Genomic DNA, 22,348 nt, shown 5'->3' with positions numbered 1-22,348 from the left:
GATGATAAATCACTTCAGTTTCATGGTGGTAGTGTCATGTGTGAAGTGCATTTCAGCGCACTGTCATCTCTTAAGGGTCTAATTTTAATAGCATATCCAAATATATGTGGCCACAAAGATTCCTAAAGCTACAAGCTTATATTTACCTGCAAGCCAAATTATAATGGTTTAAAATTTATAGGAAAATGATCTGCTTGGAATGCTACTGAAATATGCGTCCCTTGGAATAGCCTATTATAAATAGATACAGGACAATAAAAATATCTAGACTCAATTCAAGCTCCAGGGCATATTCCAGCAGGGCTTGGCTCTTGGACAGGATACACTTGGTTCAGTGGAGTTCAGCATTGTTGGTCTAGCAGAGTGTAGCTGAATGTTCTGGGAGTCACTCACATGTGCTGGGAAGCGTTTGGGAAGAGCTCGGAGAACTGGGGTGCTGAATCCTCTGGGCCGTGAGGCGCTGCATGACTGATCACCATCATCACCGGCCGATGCGGGTACATGCGCTTGGACATTCGGAAGTAGTTGATACTGTCATTGGTAATCAAATCAGTGAAGTAGTCCTGGAGATGGGAAGAATAAATTCAGGCATACATTAATGCTAGATATGCTTTCTTTCAAGGCTTGAATATATTAAAACAAGTATTTTTGTACAGATCTAAAATCAAATCCAACAAAATTTGCTGCCTTAAATGTTTAGGTACAATAAACTTACAAGTTACATTAAACTGGCTTGAAAAAAATGAGTTGAATCTTGTATAACTTCAAAATTCAAAATAAGTTAAGCAATTTTCAACTTTATGAATTAAAGCAATGTGACAACTTATTGATCATATACATTTTTGCAATGTATACGTATTTATGCGTTTATCTGAATTATTGCATTTTTATGTATTTGTAATTTTATTTTTTGAAAGTATTTGAAAATAGATTTTAGAATATTATATTCATAACCAAAATAGGTAATGCTTTGTTTTGATGCTAACATCAAACATGCTAACATAACATGCCGAAAACTGTAAATTTATACTAACCCTAACTTAATGAGAATTCATTGACATGTAGCTGCAAAATTACTCATAGTTATAATATCTAAAGTGGACCATCAAAATATTCTGTAACCAAAAACCACTAAGCAGTATTGTTTCTTAAAAGGAAAAAAAAAAAAAAAACATAAAAAACTTTAGTCAGCCAAATCATTTATATGATGCAAAATATTTTAATACATTTTGGACAATTATGTTCAGGATGCATCAGGAAAATTTAAATTACTTTTTACTTGGTTACATTTCAAGTTTTCTTAAAAAGAGTAGAAGTTTCATATAGCAAAGCTATATGAAACCATTATTTATGATTATTCTTCATCATGGACACTATTATTTGTTATTGAACACATCAACAGAACTAATGCCCTGATGCCAACAATTCGGTATTGAGCGCGACAAGGGTGTTGACTGCGTCACTCAATGGTAATAGAGGTTTGTAGCCCTCCATGGGTCTGGTGTTTTGACAACACTAAGGTCTCAATCTTACTGCTATGAGGCAGCAGCAGGAATGCGTGCTTGGGGGGTAAAATCACGTGACACTGAAGCCGTAAGCCCTTTGATGGCAGTGCTCCTGGTCTGGGCTGGTTGTGGGAAAGTCTCCATCCCCCCCCTTCTACCCTCCCCATTGCTAAAACATGCAGCTACTGGCATCTGTGGGAGTGAAAATCTTGTGGAAGTTATTGTTTAAAGACGTGCTCAGTGGACCTTGTTCTTCAGCATTACAGCAAAACACATCTATGACACTTCTAGTCTATAGTCTCTGTTCTACCGCTAATTGAACCAGCATGTTTGTTTATTTTGGAAAACTACTCAGCATCATGAATGTTTGAGTGAAATAGTATCCGAATGTACACTGTAAAAAAATGTTGATGGTTTAACTTAAAAAAGTAAGTAACCTGATTGCCTTAAAATTGTAAGTTCATTGAACTGGAAAAAGTGAGTTAATACAATGAAGGAGATTAATTTAAACCATGAAAAACTCAAAATTATATGTTATCTGAACTAAATAAATTATTTAAGTTGATTTGACAAAATAAAAAATGTTGTGATTACTACACTGTAAAAAAAGATTGTTGGTTTAACTTAAACAAGTAAGTAACCTGGGTTGCCTTAAAATTTTAAGTTGATTGAACTGGAAAAAGTGAGTTAATACAATGAAGTAGATTAATTTAACCATCAGAAACTCAAAAAAGTTGATTTGACAAAAGAAAATATGTTGTGATAACAAATCTTGAAAATATTTTTTACAGTGTGTGTACCTAACCTGTAAAAATTCATCAAGATATTTTTGGCCTGGACTGAATAAGGCACAAACTGTGCATTTGCAGCAAATTCTTAAATGATTCACCTGACTAAACAGGACTAAAAGGCTACAGGTGATTTGAAATGTGTGGTATTCTTCAACAATAAGAATCATAGTGCATTCATTGTGATGCAAACTTTGGGGAAACATTTCTGCCCAAGACGTTCTTCTTTATACACTTATAGCTCTGCCTACCTATTTAATCCCTTCAAGCATGAATCTTATCCTTTTAAACAGGAACTTAAGTGTTCCTAAGGGTTTCTAGGAACCACTTGAACACCTAGCCACAAAATTCCTCCAGACCTAACGGAGACACCTTCAGCCTTGTGCCTCTAACTTAACACCTTCATCTAATTCAACAAGCAGCTTATTGACATCCAAGTAACAGTCCAAACATTTATTTGTTCATCCCTTAGACTGGCTCCAACTCAATGCCCAAACCATGAAACCTCAGCACAAATTCCACGTTCCCCAAAAACATGCTACCTACTGTATGAAACAGACATGAGAAGATCCAAAACCTTGTTTTGACAGCAGCTTCAAAACACTCTAGCGATGGAAGGTGGCCATATATATTGTAGGTCAGCCAAACTAGCCAAACTATGGCTGTTTAAAACTGCATACTCTGTATACTGCTTGCTAAAGAAATGTAAAAGCAGTATATGGAACAAAATGCTGTCCAAGAGAAGTATGCCATTCTTAAAATAAATGTCCACCCCTTTCAAATCAGCAACACAACAAAAGTGGTTGTTTCCAAAAGAAACTTTGCCCCGAGGACATCATCTCTTTGCCTACCAAGTCTTATTCAACGTACACACCTGATGATACACAGGGCACTGGTGTAACTCCCCATGCCCCCTTTAATCTAACCACATTCCTTGTGAAGTCAACCAACCCAAATTTTATATGTAATTAGAGGCCTGAAATTAGTTGAGAACAGAACATACAATTGAGCATAAACTGAAAATTGAGTTTAAAAGAAGCCTTTGGCACACTGACAGGGCTGTGAACTTATGTGACCAGGCGCACATACCTTGGCATAATCTGCGCCGTGCTTCTCCTTGTTCCCATTCCGACAGACGGTGTAATTATAGAAACGGGAATTTTTTATCAGCCCCACCCATTCACGCCACCCAGGTGGGATGTAGGTGCCGTTATACTCATTGAGGTACTTCCCAAAGAAAGCTGTGGGAAAAAAATAAAGACAGCAAATAAACTTGAGTATGTTCAGTCGACGCAAAGACTAAGATTATCATTTTATGACAACTGTCTCAACACACTTCCTTTGAACAGTACCTAAATATCTGTCTTTACATTGTATTTATGTCTTCTCTACCCTTTCCCCTCAAAGCTAAGCCAAAACATCTTCCAAAAGAGCAGGGCACGCAGCCAGTCTGCCCTGAAGAGTTAATTGTAGACTAACACATCAGCTGGAAACCACAAGCAGTGGTAAGGCCTGAACCCCTGTATTCAGGGTCAGAACTTGCTGCCACTCAAGACACACAGCACTGGGTTACCAGAATGTTTAGCTTCCATGAACCAGACAGATTAAAAATTCCTGTACAACTTTTATTTGACTTTTTGAGAAACAAATGTGAAACAAAAAATCCTGTGAAATTGGACAACACAAAAATTCCAATGTAAATATTCAGAATAGGGCTAAAGATAAAACATAGATGAGATATGGATGAGATGAGAATGTAAACTAATAATATTCTTAATAATAATACATTTTCATGAAGACCTTCAGGTCAAAAAATAAGCATAATTTGATCATTATCAGTCAACAGATTTGTTTTTATTTGATGTAATATTTACCCTGTATTACACACACAATGTACACTGCCATTCAAAAGTGTGCAGTCAGTTAAATTTGTTTATTATTATTTTTTATAAATTATTTTTTTTAGCAAGGATGCATTAATTTGATCAAAATTGATAGACTTTTAATATATATTTATACGTATATATATATATATATATATATATATATATATATATATATATATATATTGTTTTAAGAGTGGATTTTAATTGTAATAACATTTTACAATATTATGTTTTTCACTGTGTTTTTGGTCAAACATGCAGTCTTTGACTTTTCAAAAATATAAATATATTAGTGCTGCCAATCAATTTCAACAACAACAAAAAAAAAACCCTATTAATTGCGGAAACAATGACGATACAGTTTTGAATCCTCTTTTGCGTCTAAATGCACTTAACTGCTTTAAAAGCACTTGAATGAATGATAGCATGATCATAATGCTTGCCACAGGATGCCAGATTTTTAAATTAGTGCATTAATTTTGACAGAAATATTAAATTAAACCATTCTATTTATAGGCTTTTTGCCTTTATTTCATAGTAAAGTGAACAACATTTATGAAACAGGACATGATGCAAACTGGATTCAAGCCTGTTTCGAATCAAGCAGGTTAGAATGAGTCATTGGTCTCTCATTTGGTTTCTCACCTGTTCGGTATCCAGTGTTGTTGAGATAAACGGCAAAGGAGCGTGGCTCATGCTGAGCTTGCCATGAAGGCGAGGAACAGTTCTCGTTGTTGGTGTACGTGTTGTGGTTGTGGACATACTTTCCGGTCAGCATGGAAGAGCGTGATGGACAGCACATGGGCGTAGTTACAAACGCATTTGTGAACGAGGTTCCACCATCCTCCATGATCTTGCGAGTTTTGTTCATCACCTGCAATGAGCCTGACACACGCAAGTACAGTTATGCATGTTTGAGAAGTTTTAAGAAACGTCTTAATATTCACCATGCAGTCAAAAGTAGCCCCTGAAAGTGTTAGATGTGGAAAAGGATCCCTGCAGTTCTGTGGCAATGCAACGACTGGTTGTGGTTCCAGGACTAAGGCCCCTGTCCTCTCATATGTCTGAGGGAAGCCATTAAATATTGAAATAGGAAACAAGTCAAACCTGTGATGACAGTCTGAGATTGAGACCCATTGGATGTTATGCTCTGAGAGGAAGGAACTTGATCCAGTTACAACATGCTTACAATATGGGACAGTTACCAAGAGAGGGACTTGGGTGGCAGATCAAGTAGACTAACAACAAGCAAGCAAATGTTTCCAGGACTGAAGTCCAAGAAGGCTAAAGTCTTTTTCTTTCCTAGGCCAAGTTAATAATGAACAACTTAAACTAAACAGAGCTCCTACAAGAGAAGACTGGCAATCCTCCTGAATAAGACCAGCATAAATGATCACCAGCACGTTTTGAATGCTGGTGTTCTAACAAGGCTTTTTAACTAGTTTAACCAGCATGACTGCCTTGGTTTAGCTAAAACATAAATAAACATAATGTAAATAAACAATCTTGAAGCTATTCAAGGTCTTTAAGATTACAAGGCAGATGTGTTGGAGTCAAATTCTGAAGGAACATGACCCTCCAGGATCAAGACTGAACTTTTTAGACCTTCGTCAGTAGTTATTCACAAGAAATATCATGTTGGTCAACCTGCAAAACCAGCTATGACTGGCTGTATCAGCTAGACCAGCATTAAGTTAAACCAGCATTAAACCAGTATGGAAACTCTTTCCAACAGATTATCTTACTTGGAGATGTTTTGGTAGACAAAACCAAAAACCAAACATTCTTAATTTAAAATATATTTACTTGAGAAGCAAATTTGCTCTGGATATCAATTCTTGTTTTCTAAAAAAAAAAAAAAAAAAAAAAACCCATCTAAATTACGTTTATGCAAAAAACAAGTAAAAAAACATCTGACAATGGGATAAGAAAAATAAACAATATTTATACAAAATATCTATACAAAAATATAATATTTTTTTATAATTTTTTTAGGGGAAAAATACTTTCTCAAGAAATTAGATTTAAGAATGTTTAGATATTTATAGTGGAAAACAAGAAAAAATGCAACTTTTAAAAAAAACTGAATGAATTAATTCAAATGTCTCCAAATATTGAAGTGGAGTGAACAAATTCAAACATCTAAATCAGTGAGGTCAATAAAAATCTGCTTCATCTGAAGTTCCATTCCCATATTTCTCCAAGTATGATTGTTATTTGAAGATCTCTACAGTAACTTTCCAGACGACTTGCTTATTCATAACTGATGCGTGCCGAGTGCTGACAAAGCCTCAAGAGAGTCGTATGAGGTCTCCACCTCATTCGTCTGCAGAACAGATGGGCCATTAATGATGTATTGCATCTGGTATACTCACCCAACTCCACATCCTGGTCATCTGTCATGATGAGTATGATGTTGGGTCTGATGTTTCGGCGGTCACCTTGAACCCGCCCACGCAGGCCCTGACCACGGGTGGTGAAACCAAAGCAGACCAGTGGGGCGGCCAGGACCATCATCCAGGCCAGGTTCACCAGCTGCATCATGGGACTGCGCAGCGGTCTTTCGAACGCTATTTAGAAGGCTGGAATCCTCAAAAGGTAATCTGTTTTGGAAAAAAATAACAAAGAGATGATTTCCAAAGAAGTCAAATTAACTGTTACTTTCATTAACAGAAATTGGAGACTAAAAAGTACCACTTGTCCTTCCTTCACAAGACAAACGACCATTGTTTGCGAATTCATTCATCTGTTTTAAGCTTGATGCCATCTATTTTCACATCTATCCACAAGCAAAGGAGAAGGAGAAGCAAAGGAGAAGACCATAGACCACAGCACACCCTCTTAAAGGAGTCACCACGTTTTAAACTCCAACAAGTGCATGCACCAAAATCAACATGAAAATTTAAAAACACTTGCTCAATCTTTTACAGAAAATGTGGTACCTAACGAACAGTAAAACAGAAAAATCTAAACCCTACCTGTACAGTTCTTAGCTTAGCAGCATCACATGTGGGAAAAATACACCCAATCTCTTTACTTCAGTCCCGCAGTCATATTTACAGACACTTTCTTCAAGTCAGAAAGGCCTGAGTGTCTCTCTCCGTGTGTGCAGACAAGCCAGTTCTTTCTTTCTAATCAGTCACACTACTTCAGTACTATTGAGGCTTTACTATTGGCTATTAGGGGCTGCTATGGCCCAAATCCAGCCAATCACATTTTATGGTAGAGCTGTCAGTCAGACGGCCCAGAGCTTGTGACCCCTAGCGGACACCCGGTGGGAATTACGAAGCCAGTACAGGGGGTTAAGGGTTCCGCTACATTAACCCTTGTGCTGTGGTCGCCAGTCATAGATTTACACACTGGCACACTGGACCCCTTTACACAGCAATACACCAGCAAAGATTACCACAGGCATGCTCAATTTCCTAAAAAGCCATGTCTGGAGTTTTAGTACTCAAGCATAAGTTGATTTTTCACATTTTAAATTTACCTGACGACTAGTATGCGCAAAAGAAGGTTTGATTGAAATACCAATTCCTCTCAGAGATTATTGTATAAACCTTATGGAGGACCATATTGCCTGTGGCCTCGAGCTGATCTTTGTCTCCAATCAGTGAGCTGTTAAACAATATGGGCATTTATGCACCTGAGGCTCGTCGCATGGCATTCATTTGGGTTGATAATTTTGCTTGCAATGAAAATGGCTTAAGTCATTTATGCAACAATAAGACCAGTGAGAGTAGAAATAAATGAGTAAATTAGAGTCAGCACTGGTGTTACAGTATCAACTCAAGGCCAATGTGTCCACATTATAACAATACTCCATTTAGAAAATCCCTTCAGAATTAGTGACGTAAATTAATTTTTTTTTTTTAATTTAAAGAAATGAAATTAATTTAATGGAATAAATAAAAATAGAAAGACAAAGATGGTAAGAAGTATCATTTACTGCAAACTACTTGCATTTACAGTTTTTATTTTAAAATATGCACACTTTCACTCTTACTCATAAGCCTAACAACAAGACTAAAACAGCTCTGTTTAATGTTTCTCGTCTCATCACATTCAATAATAAATTAAATAACATGAATCACATATATAATTAAAGGCTTTTCAATTCAAAACGGTCAAAAAAGTCAAATAATTTGCATCACTGAATATTATTGGTCGTGTAATATGTCTATCATTAAAAAAAAAGTTTAGCTTCTTATTTTATATCTTACCCAACACTCCTTTACCATTAAAACTGAAGCTTCATTCTTGGCTTCAGTACAGTTGACTGGTCATGTCACAAAAATTTACATTTACAAGTGCTGTTAAACCTACTGAGAACACCTTAGAAATTGCATCATCTCAACACAGAGAGCGATGTGTAATTAAAGATATTCCCAAAAACATGCATGCTCTTATATACAATCAAACTAAATATAGGAAGCATAAAAGTAGTCAATATGGAGCCTGGTTCAATCTTTTGAGGTCATGTAATATTTTACAACAATTTTTACATTTCCTTTGTATTGCATTTTTGTAACAGATTTGATCACTATGAACTGTGACTATGAATTGATACCAATGTTAAAAAAAAAAAAACAAACGAAAAAAAAAACATCACATGGATTTAGAATGGGACTAGGGGAGTAAATAATGTCCATTTTCATTTTTAGGTTTACTGTAGACCATCCCTTTAAGTTTCACTCTGAGTACATCTAATGTGACATCCGATAAGGAGCCGTTGAATGGAAAACCATGTGCTTGTCCTTCTCCATCATTGTGCAGATGATGGTCTGCCTCTCAGATGGGTCTCTAAGTGCTTTTTTGGACAGAGTGGATTTCAGACAGGCAGCATGAGGGATAGTCAGTCCAGTCACCCTGACAGCACTGTACAAACACTGGCGCTGTTTAGACAAACAGCAGGGAATAGCAGGGTCCAGTCAGACCAGAGTGCGCACACACACACACAGTGTGACTTCCAGATCTCATGAAAACCTCCTAAGGCCCAGGAAATATATGGAGAACTCCTCCTTCAAACGTTCATTTAGACGTATGCTTCCTTTCCATCATTTGTTTTAGACCGACTTTTCTCATCAGTATTCAATTTAAAGTGCTAAATCCTTTCATTGACCTTATGTGACACTACAGGACGAACTACTGTGTGATGTGCCTCCAGCAATTTGAAACGGACATTATTAACTTCAGCCAAAAGAAAACTCCAGATATGAGCAAATGAGTGCCGTTTAGCTAAATCATGTGTTCCTCAAGCAACTATGAATTAAACTGTCTCTGGCCTCAATGATGACACATTCACCCTCATTCCAGCACTGTAATTTTAGAATACAGTCGACCCAAAATAGCTCTTCCATTTTCTTCCCTGGAGGGAATAGGGTCGTGAATTATAATTTTGATTTAATTACCCTTATTACTGTGAAAATGTGTTCCAGTTGGTGGCACTGGCAAGAACATAAACCACTACTTTGCTTTTCTTTGACGCTCTGACCCTTTGCCTGCGAAAAACAAACCTGCTATACTCCTGCCATTTCCTTGAATAATGGGAAACAAAGCTCAATGGCTCCTTGACACTGAATCAGCACTGGGATGGTTTGCAAAAAAAGATGTGATGTTTGTGTCTGACGCCTTCAGTGGAAAACCTGGTGACATCCTCTGACTTTAGTCGAATGGTTATTCAGATTAATGTTTTTGTAATGTGCAGAACAAAAAAAAAACAAAACAAAAAAAAAAACACTTCCAACTCACTAGCTTTAAATATATGTCGTTATAAAATCCTTCCTGTCAGAAAATCGTAAAGCCAAAACTTGACATAAACTGGAAACCTGTTCCTCAAATCTGATTAGTTGATTGGAATGTTGGTCCAGGATCAACAAAGATGATCCAGGAACATGTTGTACGTTAAAGTACAGTTGAGATCTGGAGATGGAGTGTCCACTCTGGAGAGGTCATAAAGTAGTGTCAAATTCCTAAAAATATATTCTGAAAAAATTAAATGAATAATTTAATCATCAAATATATCCTGGCAAATATTGATGAGATTCCAAATAAAAGTAATAAAAAGATCCACAATTTTAAGTATGGACGATAAATGTTAATTCTGAGATCTTTTAAAGATTACATTTGTGTGTTAAATGATTAGTGAAAAAAATTATTATAACAATTTCATAACTTAAAATCATTTTAAATTGTTCATGGTCTCCATTCACCCCAATCGGCTGTGCACATTTGCCAAGCGCTATGCCTTTGTAGACCTGCATTGCTGAGGAACACAAGAAAGCTTTCTTCTGGGTCACAGACGAGCACCAGAGCAAGCATCATCTCAGCTCCTTATTGTTTTTAGGGATTAGAGGAAATGACCCAGTAAATTAGCCTCTACTGTACTAATCAGGGCTAAGCTGGTTGAATAATATTTGGGATTTATTAAGGGGGAAAAAAAGGTCTCAAAGGTTCAAAGGAGCAAAACAAAAAGCCTACTATTGGACTTTTCAAGCCTGACACACAGCAGCCAAAAAATAACCCCTTATGAAAGAGGTGCAATTTTCAGATTAATGGATGACAGGACCAGGGTCCTTCAATGCGATCCAAATTCTGTACTTTTATGATTTCACTATGCTTTCTTCCCCCCTCCATGTGTACTGAAGCATGATCCAGCATCCCTCCCACCTTCCTACCCACAAAGCGGTGTTTTCTACCATGTAGTGCTATCAGAGTCAGCGACTCAGAGGTTCTTGGCAAGCATAAAACCGCCACTGCTGCTTGTGGTAAAGGCCCAGACCATGTACTTTTATGCGCCCTGAACCCCCTTTGACCCACGTGGTAATGGGGAGTGGTTAACCCAAACCTCAAACACCTGGACTCTCAGAAGACTCTCCAAAACGAGGTCTGCCGAATTCACAGGTAAGGAAAGATGAGTTCCTGAGGAAGAGGCCACACGATTAAGATCAGAATGTCATGACCCGGCACATTCTTTCCAACCGCGCTGGGTTTAATAACTTCTAGACTGCATCACGAATAGTCTGGTTTCTGTCAATCCCTCGTCCAGGAAGACGAAAACGGCAAGGCCGCATTCGTACCATGTGTGATCATCTTCTAAAAATCACTTAAATGAAAACTCTGATCCCTGTCAGCTTGAAATAATTCCTTTTAAAGTAAAGCACCATGCAAGAATTCGTCCTTCGCCATGGCAAAGTTGTTTGTGCATCTTCATTGCAAATGAGAGTCCCTCGTGAGCCAAGAACGGGTATAAATCAAACCAGATGGCACAGCTAAATAGCGAGTCATTCATAAATGCAAGGTTTCCATAGACAAACGCAGTCTCGAGGGCTAATCCCCCTTTCCATTCCCTCACTATAGAGACTTCGCTCGCTCCCTGTAAAGAAGCCAAATCACTGGAGAACAATCAGCAGTAAGAACACTTCAGTTTATTGGTTGTGACAGTTGCATTTTAATCATCAAAGAGTCAAAGACAAGATTTGTTTTAACTTTAATAATGCTGTTAAAGCGATTTTTGCGGGACGGCGCTCAAAATATCCCATTACAGATATCGCTGAATGACGAGTTATTCAATTAAAACTGTTTATTTAGGATAATCTGGTGAGTTTTAAATAAAAGACAGGCTGTTTAAAGACATAGATCGTATAGGGACATGCACATAAATGATTATTTGAGGCTGTTTGCATATTTCTGTATGCTGATTATTCCCATTGGGGGAGAAATGATTACTATAGCCACAGAATTTTGAGGTTTGGATTTTGCAATGTTTCTTTTTTTAGGAATCAGCCAGGACTTCGCTGCTCCATCCACAGGGTCAAACCCTACTGTGTCGTGGAGGAGTGTGGCCAGGGCACAGCGCACGAGCCTCCGTCAACAAGAGCCAACCCACATGGGAGCGAGAAAGGCCAACAAAACTAGTGTGATGTGACCAGTTTAAGATTGCGTAGCTCCTCTTTGCTCAATCACTTCCAGGGCACATTTTGTTCTCACTGATGGAACAGACGACTGATTATGCGGTTAGAACAAGAATGTGGAATCCGACTGAAGTGGCTTCAGTTTGTTCTCACGCCACCGGACCATTCTGCTTAATCACTGTAGAGTGAATGGATACACGGCAGTCGCATGAACGACGGCCATGCCAATCGACTCGCACGCAAACACCTTTTCTAAATGGGAAAAGCACATGCAGCTTCGCTTCTCTGTCTGAAAGCTCAGAAGGCTCTTTTTCAGATTAGTCACTGAAACTTGCTTCAGTTGATGTTCTATTACATTGCAGTCCTATAGCTATCTGTACTAATTGTTATAAGATTTTGAATCAGCCTAAAATAATATATAAACTTTAAAGAGAACGTGAGAAATTATTTTTAAAAGTCTCCAATATTTAAAGGGATACTCCACTTTTTTTTGAAAAAAGGCTCATTTTACAACCCCCCCAGAGTTAAACAGTTGGGTTTTATCGTTTCCGAATCCATTCAGCTGATTTTCTGATATTTAATCAGTTTCTGGTCTCATTGATTTCCATAGTAGGAAAAAAAATATACTATGGAAGTCAATGAGACCAGAAACGGTCTGGTTACTGATATTCTTCTAAATATCCAACACATTCTCACCCCAAGGCGTCACCTTTGACCATGCTTCAATATTTGATGTTTTAGGCGCCCTTTAGCGTCACTTACATGACGCGATCCTACGGCGTCATTTAACTGACGCTAAAGGAAAGCGGCAGTTAGAGGACGCGGTTAGGTTTAGGTATGGGGTGGGGGTAGGGTACACGCGATCCTAGGGCGTCATATAACTGACGCTAAAGGGCGCCTAAAGCGTCAGATATTGAAGCATGGTCAAATGCTTCCCAAGGCGTCAGTTAGGTGACGCCTTGGGAGTAAGAATGGGCTGAAATATCAGAAAATCGGCTGAATGGATTCGAAAACGGCAAAACTCAACTATTTAACTCTGAGGGAGTTGTAAAATGAGCCTATTTCCAAAAAAAGTGGAGTATCCCTTTAACACTAATGGAGACGTGCGTCTCTCTTTAAACAAAGAGAGTAAATAATAACTTTAGCAAAATGCTAATGTGTAAAACAAGATGAGTGTAGCATGTCTACATGAAAATACAAAAAAAAAAAACTTAAATCACAAACAGAGAAAGACCAATTTCTAAATTGAATGACTAGAGAAGCTCTTTGACAAAAGCCACCTTTACAAGCCATACGTCACACAACCCCAATGGGAGAAGGTCTTTCAAAAAAAAAAAAAAAAAAAAGTTCTTTCAAATGCAAGCCGTATGCTTGAAACATCCAATTGATGTTCCTATGTAGCTTTCCTCTTTGGCACTTGCCATGTTTGTGAGTGCATCTATAACTTGTGCCAAGGGAATTGGTGGTTTTTGAAGAAATGGACTAAAACAACCAAATTCTAGTGGTTGTATATTTTTTATTTGTTTTAAGTCAAAATGCAATAAGCATTACTTCATGATTTCTGTTTATTTTGAGAAGCTTTTATAAAAACTCATTTCAGAGAACAGTTCGTGTTTAACCACCACATAATGCTTTGACAGTGTGGTTTCAAAGCAAATGGCAGTGACTACCATCGAAAACAGGTCTTATGCTGGTCTCCAACCCCAGGCTTTGAGGTCCTGTTAGCTGAGGGCTCCATCTCATTCATTATAAATGTATGTAAATATCATTAAAATAATCTGCCTCCCACAGACTTCAAAGTCTTAAAGTTTTGTCTTGAAGAGGCTCTTTGTGGGGAGCAGGAATCTAAGTTATTGAGAATTGGAGCTACCCAGCATGACGCAACAAATAAAAACCTGGCAACGGACAAAATTATCCCGTGGCAGCTGGTTAGGACAAAAACACAGATTTAAGGCACAAATATACTCATGGTAAATTTATTTTTTGTTCTTCACTCAGGGTAAAAAGATATGTGAAATACATTTGCAGTGGTATACTGTTAGCAAACATCCCAACACTACCCTCGTCGCTGGGAGCGGAAGTTAATGTGTAAATAAGTGCTTTCCTCTCAGTCAGAAAGTAAACAACAAAAATGACAGTGGTGACAAAACCACATGATGTGGATATGCATCTCCATTCCAGCCTTCCAAACTAATCATGTCACGTTTATTTAAAAAGCATTTTATATAATAGATTGCTTTAAAGAAAGCTTAGAAAGTATTAAAGATAAAAAACAGTGTCACTTTCAAATAAAATCACAACTTCAATTTCTACCATAAAGCATCTCCAGCATATTTAATATTTGCTCACAAATTTACAGAATGAACAGAAGAAATGGACCGGAGAAGATTTCCACATCAAAGAAGGGAGTTCCATAGTTATTATGTAATCGCCACGGACAAACGGTAGTTTGAAAGTGGCAAATAAAAACTACAGAAGCAAAATTTAAACGAACTTCGTTCTGATCAGATTTTTTTCAAAAGATGTCACAACAGTTTGTTCTTTGATTTGCTTGAAGTCGTGGCCTTAAGATGGAAGAAAGAAAAAAATAGGACAGTGGTAGAACAGATTAAGTATTTTTTTCTTCTGTGAACTTGTGCAGACGGTTTGAGATCTAATACTTTTAAACATTGATGCCATGGCCACTTTAGTTCTCCCAGGCTGCCACGCTGCTTTGCTATGCCAGCTCACGTTAACATGTTCTCCAGTGACACCAGCTTTGCACACACCCTCACCCAGCTGCAGCTGATGGAAGTCGAGCGTGCCATTGCACAAGAACCCCAGCCATTGGGCCTCACTCACACCTTAAAGCCCACCCAAAACCCCTCTTTAATCTCCAAACTAAGCACACGTCACTACCCTTTATTTCTAAATACCAAGGCAGGGGGACTGGAGCCACCTTCGAGAGTTTTATGATTTTTCCATAATCCAATATACTAGCACCAGAGAGGCCCCTGAAGTCACGCTGTCTGAGAGAGACGGTGGAGCTATAAGTGACCTGTACTGTGGCATACATGACTCAGGAGCGCCGGTGGGTGCCGTAGAGCATCTCAATGACTGTGGGAGAGAAAGAGAGAGCAGCTCACAGGCTTAAACATACAGGGCACAGAATTCAGAGCTAAGCAAATTCCATTCAGCTCCTCCTCGGCTTGGCTTTGGGAGAGATTAGCTTTCTCTTATGAAGGCCCAACTCATTAGCCACCTGCAAAGTCGGCACAGCAGAAACCAGCCAAAGCTTCAGACCTCCTCGACATTCTCCGGCTACTTACCCTGCTGTTTAAACGCAAGTACAATCGACTGAAATTGCCAGGTAGGACTGAAATCAGCTCTGACCGAATTTGGCAGAGCTCTAGCGAAGCCTAACAGAGATTCTTCCTGGCGTTTTTGCTCGAGTTGGAGCAGCCGAAGCAAGCCGTCCTCGCCTCTCTCGGTCAGCTGGGAGGTCTCGCTGGAGAGGTTTTCAGGCCATTCCTTTAAGTATGTGGTTAATGAAAGAAGCAAAAAAGCAGATCTCCGTAGACAGCATAAAGGAGGAGGGGCAATGTCAAACTTTTGGCCTTTGATCAACTCAGTATATGACAAATAACAGAGAAACAGACACAGTTAAAAACATTTTATGGGTCTTTGGTGGGAGGGGGAGAGAAATTAATTACAGCTGCAACCAGCCATACCATAATAAATGTGCCTCTTTGTCTTGAGAAATGCTCTTCTTTCAGAGCCTTTGACGTATAGTTCATATTCCCCACAAAATGTGCATCACAAGTAGAAAAAAAAAGACTTTTAAGGCTCCAGATTGCAGTATAAAACCAGTTAAAGAGAACCTCCCAAAGAATACGTTTCATCTTAATTTCATTTTTAAAGAAATATTCCCCTCTACCACAGTGGCAAATACACCAAACACATTAAAATGCCACAAAGAAAATATTCAAATTGCTCCAGTGAGTTTCCACTGACGTAACCGTCTTGAATAAATAAATCAATGTCTTTTCCATGAAATCAGTGGCCAGCTCCCACATGAAGACCGTAGGGAGCCAAGCAAATCTGTTTGAGCTGGAGAATCCTTCCCGCTTAAGTGATCCTAATATTATGTGCAGTTTGCTGACTGAAGACGCGTGGCACCATTACAAGCCTGAAGACATAAATCCCTCACTATTATAGAAGAGGTGCCACCAGGCCACATCTATACCAAAGGGGGTTCTGTGTCTTGGAGAGCAGGTTATAATTGAGACCTGGCCACAGATGTATACAGATTAAATGACCCATGAATATCTGATAAGGATTGATGAATATTTATACTGGAACACTTGTCGAAACAAATTAGCCCTTTTCTTCAACAAGGAAGGTGGTCAATTCAGATTCAGTCAAAAAAGAGCACAGGTAAAAGGAGAAAAACAAAAGCCTGGTAAAAACAGAATTTGACTGTGATTCCCTTGAATTATTACCCTTATTTCTACATTAAATGAGTACTGTAGTTCACTTCACACAAAAAAAAAAAAAAAAAAAAAAAAAAAAACTTTTGCTGATAATTTACTCACCCCCATGTCATCCAAGATATCCATGTCATTCTTTCTTCAGTTGAAAAGAAATTAAGGTTTTTGATGAAAACATTCCAGGATTTTTCTCCATATAATGGACTTCAGTGGGAACCAAACGGTTTAAGGTGCAAAAGACAGTTTCAGTGCAAACTGCAAACTGTTCAAAGGGCTTTAAATGATTCCAGAAGATGAATAAGGGTCTTATCAAGCAAAACGATCGCTCATTAAAATAATAATAATAATAAAGTTTGTTTTATAAGCTCAAATGGTCACCTTGCTCTGTTCTGTGATGCGCATTCGTGACTCTCCTGTTCGAACTCGTTTATCAAAATGAACAAATCTTTTTTTGTGTCATTTGGTTCATTCAATGAACGAAATGAACGAATTGACTCGAGAAAAGATTTGTTCATTTTGATGAACGAGTTCGAACAGGAGACCTTGGACCTTGAACTGTTTGGTTACCAGTAAAGGGAATTATATGGAGAAAAATCCTGGAATGTTTTCATCAAAAACCTTCATTTCTTTTCGACTGAAGGAAGAAAGACATGGACATCTTGGATGACATGGGGGTGAGTAAATTATCAGCAAAAGTTTTTTTTTAAAAGTGAACTACTCCTTTAATGAGCCAAACTAAAATGAACTGAAACTCCAAATATAAATTCTTGGTCTACCAGCAAGCACACGGCAGGCCTCACCATTGGACCATATGGCCTGTCTGAAAGTGGAGATATTGAAGCAGTGTTACTCCATTTAATGCCAGGATCAGCTTTCAACTCGCACAAAGTAAGGGACTTAAGCCCTGTTTACACCTGGTATTATGATGCGTTTTTGTCGATCGAATCATAAATAGACAAGGTAGACACATGCTTGTTTCCATCTAGTATTTTAATGTCTCTCTAGTCCACTTTCAACCATTTCTGTCCTGATTTATTTGATGGGAGGGTGTATGGTGGGGGTAAATGTATGGGCTTTTTCTGATCTTTCAATCTAAGGGATCAAATAAGCTCACGCAATTTAGATTGAACAACATATGGAGAGAAGCAGCATTCGTTTCAGCTCTGACAGCTGCAAGGATGTGCCGGACGCTGTGAGTGTGTTAGAAATCAGGAATTGTGAGAGAACATTGTGCTTGGTACATTTTTCATCTTAAAAAACAAATTTTGGGTCTTCAGCTGACAAAGTTAAATCTGGTTAGCGCGGTTCCCACAATGTTTACACGTTAGGTCAGTAGGCAGAGAGTCTTTTGTGGCAGTTCGAACACTTCGGACCACATGAGCAATCCTGCTGAATGCGTTTTCGAAAATTTAGACCCAGTTTTCGTCTGTATTTAGCATCGCCCACTTGTGATCCGATCGACCAAATTGCATCTTAATATCAGGTGTAAACGGGGCCTTAGTTGCTGCACCTTAAATGACAAAGCGTGATCATAAGGCTTTTTACAAGTCAAATGGGCTGGAAATCACAAACTCGATGCTAGCAAAGCCACCAGTGCATGCTAATTTGAGACTACCTATTTTGGCGAAGACTCTGGCTACCTGAATGCTGAAAATGTACTAGGGGCGTCTAGGAACGGAATTCCAGACTGCTTTTGGGCGGGGTGAGTGGGTGCATAGAGGGCTCTGTCAGCAGGCCCCAGTCAGAGCATTTCTGTCCTAGTGTGAAATGGTACACTTTCAGAATGTGGGGCATGTACAGACAGAATCTATGCAGAAAAACCGACAATGAGAATACACATCCCTGACCCCATCTATCACTCTGCTATAGATACGAGTGGGATGTTACTCCTAAAAGAAAAGAAGGAAAAAAAAACTTTGTGATCCATCCCTTCAGCCACACGCAGAAATGCAACCTGTAATTTGTACTCTGATGCTCACTTCGTCAGCGCTTGAGGCGTGAATGCGTGTGGCTTTTAAGCGTGCGATCACATCATTTGTAACGTAATTAACTTTGAGTGTACTGGCATTTTTCTGACACCTGTACTTTTACAGGTCACGCCCCATCCACCGACTGTATGATCTTTTCAAAATCACAGGATTCATTTTCAAAAGCTGTACTGCCATATATTCACAAGCATTTATGAATCCACAGTCAGCAGGCCAACCCTAAAACGCCGAGTGCCAGAGACAAACATACCATATGTAAATTAGCCTGAGTAGAATTCTGGAATGCCCTCTGGGAACCTCAGCTGGCCAGTCTTTTTCTAATGAAAGCCTGTTTCAACCTAAGAGTAAAACAAATCTAGTAGTATGTATATAAATTTATATACAATAACATTTAAAATTAAAATAAGAAAGTTATATAGTGGGGTAATCAAAGTCACATAAGAAAACAAGCTAACAATTTTGAAACGGTTGAAAGTCGCAATCAAAAGTCAGAACTATGACCATTGTAATTTGGGAAAAAAGTCTTAATTTTGAAGTTGCAATCGTGAGATGTAAAGACGCAATTGTGACAAAGTTGCCATCACAAGAGAAAGTATGATAATTTGAAATCGTTGCAATTATGACAAAAAGTAGCGACAAAAAGTATTATTTTGAGATAGTCGGGAGTCATTTGCAACTACAAAAAAAGCCAAATCTGAAATCGCAATTAAGCGGTCATTCATATTGGTTCTGGAACAGTTAATAAATAAAATGGAAGCTGCCGTTTTTTGTATCATAAAATAAGGGTCACTCAACTAAAAACAACATTTATGCTAAATTAATTTAATTATGCCAAACAAATTTTTTTCCCAACTACAAATTTCCCTACCCTTGATCTACGTCTAATTTCTGCCACATCGATCACACCATGGCAACCAAACAGGAAAACCACAGAACCAGTCTCTGGCGAGACAAACCCAAAGCAATGAAAGGTTTATAGGCATTCCACTCAAGAGCAAGCCACAGCAGAGGTCAGACTCATTTCCCCACGGTAAAGACGAGAAAGAGACATGAAAGCAAATCAAAGTCATTCAGCAACAGAGTTTGTTTGAGTCTGGATATGTTGCATGCTTACATGTCACGTCCAAAATAGGGCTTTATGGACCCACTCAATTCATTCTTGCAGAAGTTGCATAAAAATATTAAGCGAGAAGGGTGGGAGGTTACATTTTTGAAAGCATTGCATGCTGTCTTTTATTAGGTGAGCTGTCGGCAAAGCTGCCTGCCTTTGGACAAGTCAAAGAATGGGCAGTGGACTCCTGTTAGACAGCTACAATGTGAACCTCAAAGGTCAATAATGACTGGCTGAGTTACCTTAATAATCATGACCCCAAGGAATTCAAGTAGTCAGTGCCTAACTCTAGAATGCCTCTCTGAATTAAGGAGGGCGTTATTGTAAAAACGAAATACGTGGATAGACCATTGCCAGAACCATTGAGAACCTCTACTGTCTCAAAATCATTTCAAGTGCCTTAAAACCTTTCCTTTATGGTTGAGTTATTAGAGGAACCACTAGTCACCATACATGTTTTTGAAAGAACAGCTATATTTGCCTAGAGATTCTCCTAATGGTTCTTTCAAATGAACTCAAGTATTATCTCAAGCAGTGGATTCGCCTACCGTGACCCTGATGCAATAGAGTGATGTTCTTCAAACACTAGGGGGCGCTATTGAGAGTGCCATCTGCAGCAGTGTGTCCCATGAGTCTCTTGTTCCTAGAGTAGATAGCATCATCCAAACCTCATGACGACCCCTCCTCTATGAAGAGAGATCAATAACATTCACAGTGAAATAATAAACCGTACACCCAAAGCACAGGACTAAGAGCCACAGATAAGAGAGACAACATCACGCCGAAGCATTGTCAACTCTCAATTACAGCCTTAATGTCACCCACCCTTCCCTTTTAAATTACCACCTCACTTCCTGCAGGAACACTATTATTAAGCAGAGATAAACAGATACTACACAGTGTGGCTCAATGTCCTCTCTCGCTGCCTATCTAAACAATACTTGTAATGTCCATGTGGTGGGAATGGTTGGTCACCTAACACAATGGTGCTCCTCAGAGGATCCTGGGAACAGCTGGCACCGGTGGCCACCTCCACATGCTGCCATTTTTCCAGCACTTGACAGAAAGGATCGTACATATGGGTTGTTAAATGTCCAGCACCCTGGCAACTGTGATTTGTTTGACAGAACAGCAGTGAATGTATGCAACTAGTTAAAGGCAAAGAGGCATTTTATAAACGGCACAAGAGTCATGTGGGACAGTGGCACATGGGTTCCCGCTGCTTTTGATTTGAGTTGGTAAGTGAACACGAATGGCAGGGGGTCAAATACTTAACACATGTCCAAAGCTTCAGGAAAACTGAGAAGACATGTACTGTAGGATATTAGACCATAGAGTTTGAAATGGTCATTGACAGTTCGACAAAGATTCCCTCTCATTCTCACACAAACATGCGCGCGCACACACACAGCTTAAGAGTTCATGCTCTCTTGTGGTCCCACTCTCACGGTACAGCTGATCCCTGGTCTAACTCTCCAAAAGACCGAACAGCTACTGAAACAATATTAGTGTTGGCAGACCCAAATCTAGAACTGCAAATTATTCACAACAGCTGCAGCAACTGTTTAGACGGACACAAAACCACAACAATCTCTCAAAGATGCTGGGATCAAGATCATATATCCATTTGACCAAATCTGAAAATGATGTAATTATTTACTGTCATTCCAAACTTGTTTGCATCGTCTTATATGGAAAACAAATAGCTACAAAATATTTCTCATTTTGTGTTCCAATGAAAAAGGTGAATAGGGATCCGGGCATGTTCATCCGTTCATTACACAAAGCTATCATACGGAGTCTGTAATTCAGAAGACCATACAGAAGCTCGATTTTGAAGCTTGACACCCCTGATTTTTCACTTTCATTAAGAAAAAGAGGGAGCAGGACATTCAACATTTCCTTTCACATTCCACAAAAGATATTCATACACGTTTGAAATAACATTTGACTAACTGACATTTTTCTTTTTGGCAGTACCGTTCATTTAAAAACAGTGCACAAAAATAAGAAGCAGGCCTGTATCTTTAAAACTAATTGCACTTAGAGAAAGTGATTGATGAGGAACTGTAACTGACAAGTTTACGGCATGGCTCTGTTCGCAGAGAACGGACAGGTCAATGGTATTGTCTGCTTTCAAACTTAAACAAGGGTTTGAGACCATAAACAGTCTTTAGTTCAGATCTCAGAGCTAAAACACCAAATTACATATGGCTCACGTTAAAGAAATGTAACGAAAAGCAGTTTTTGGCGACTAATGCAACCCATCAAAATCAATTTAGCAAGGTCATTTTTAACCTTACATTAAATCAAATCCACTTGTGCATTAAATTGGTTCAACGAAAGGTAATGTCTGCATAAGCTTCATCTCTCAAATGATTTTTCAAACACTAATGAAGCCAAATTCAGCTAATAAGGCATAACTGCACATCTAGAGTAACAAGTTTCTCAAATCACGTCCCTTCATAATCCTGCAGTCGTCACTGGTAATGACTGCCCTCATTGTAAAATCTCAACACTAGTGCTGATGTATTTGTGGTTTTCTTAAATGAATTTCAGTGTGTGAGTGAGTGAGTGATGTTGACATGGCTGATTAATGTGTGTAAATAAACATCATTCACACAACTCCGTCTTTGTGGCATTCCTGGCATCATTCTTCTACCCCCCTTGCCCTTACAGCTGTACAGT

General features: G+C 38.6%; 1 protein-coding gene across 6 annotated transcripts in view; it reads right to left on the bottom strand.

Annotated features, from left to right (window-relative positions):
• sulf1 (sulfatase 1) overlaps nucleotides 1–22,348 on the bottom strand; it is an 87,134-nt gene that overhangs the window by 17,657 nt on the left and 47,129 nt on the right. For 5 of the 6 annotated variants that reach the window (XM_039666837.2, XM_039666835.2, XM_039666838.2 and 2 more), the window contains exons 2-5: nucleotides 6,555–6,782; nucleotides 4,825–5,064; nucleotides 3,383–3,534; nucleotides 394–563 (exon numbers count right to left, since the gene is read on the bottom strand). In XM_039666837.2, coding sequence (XP_039522771.2) covers nucleotides 394–563; nucleotides 3,383–3,534; nucleotides 4,825–5,064; nucleotides 6,555–6,723 — 731 coding nt within the window. In that variant the 5' untranslated portion in view covers nucleotides 6,724–6,782. Of the gene's footprint in view, nucleotides 1–393; nucleotides 564–3,382; nucleotides 3,535–4,824; nucleotides 5,065–6,554; nucleotides 6,783–20,208; nucleotides 20,341–22,348 lie in introns of those variants that run through there. The other variant, XM_089125566.1, reaches the window with a different exon arrangement.

This window comes from Pimephales promelas, chromosome 22 (assembly GCF_988280905.1).
Source record: "Pimephales promelas chromosome 22, fPimPro1.hap1.1, whole genome shotgun sequence".
Taxonomy (NCBI): domain Eukaryota; kingdom Metazoa; phylum Chordata; class Actinopteri; order Cypriniformes; family Leuciscidae; genus Pimephales; species Pimephales promelas.
This window is presented reverse-complemented; position numbering and strand designations above follow the sequence as displayed.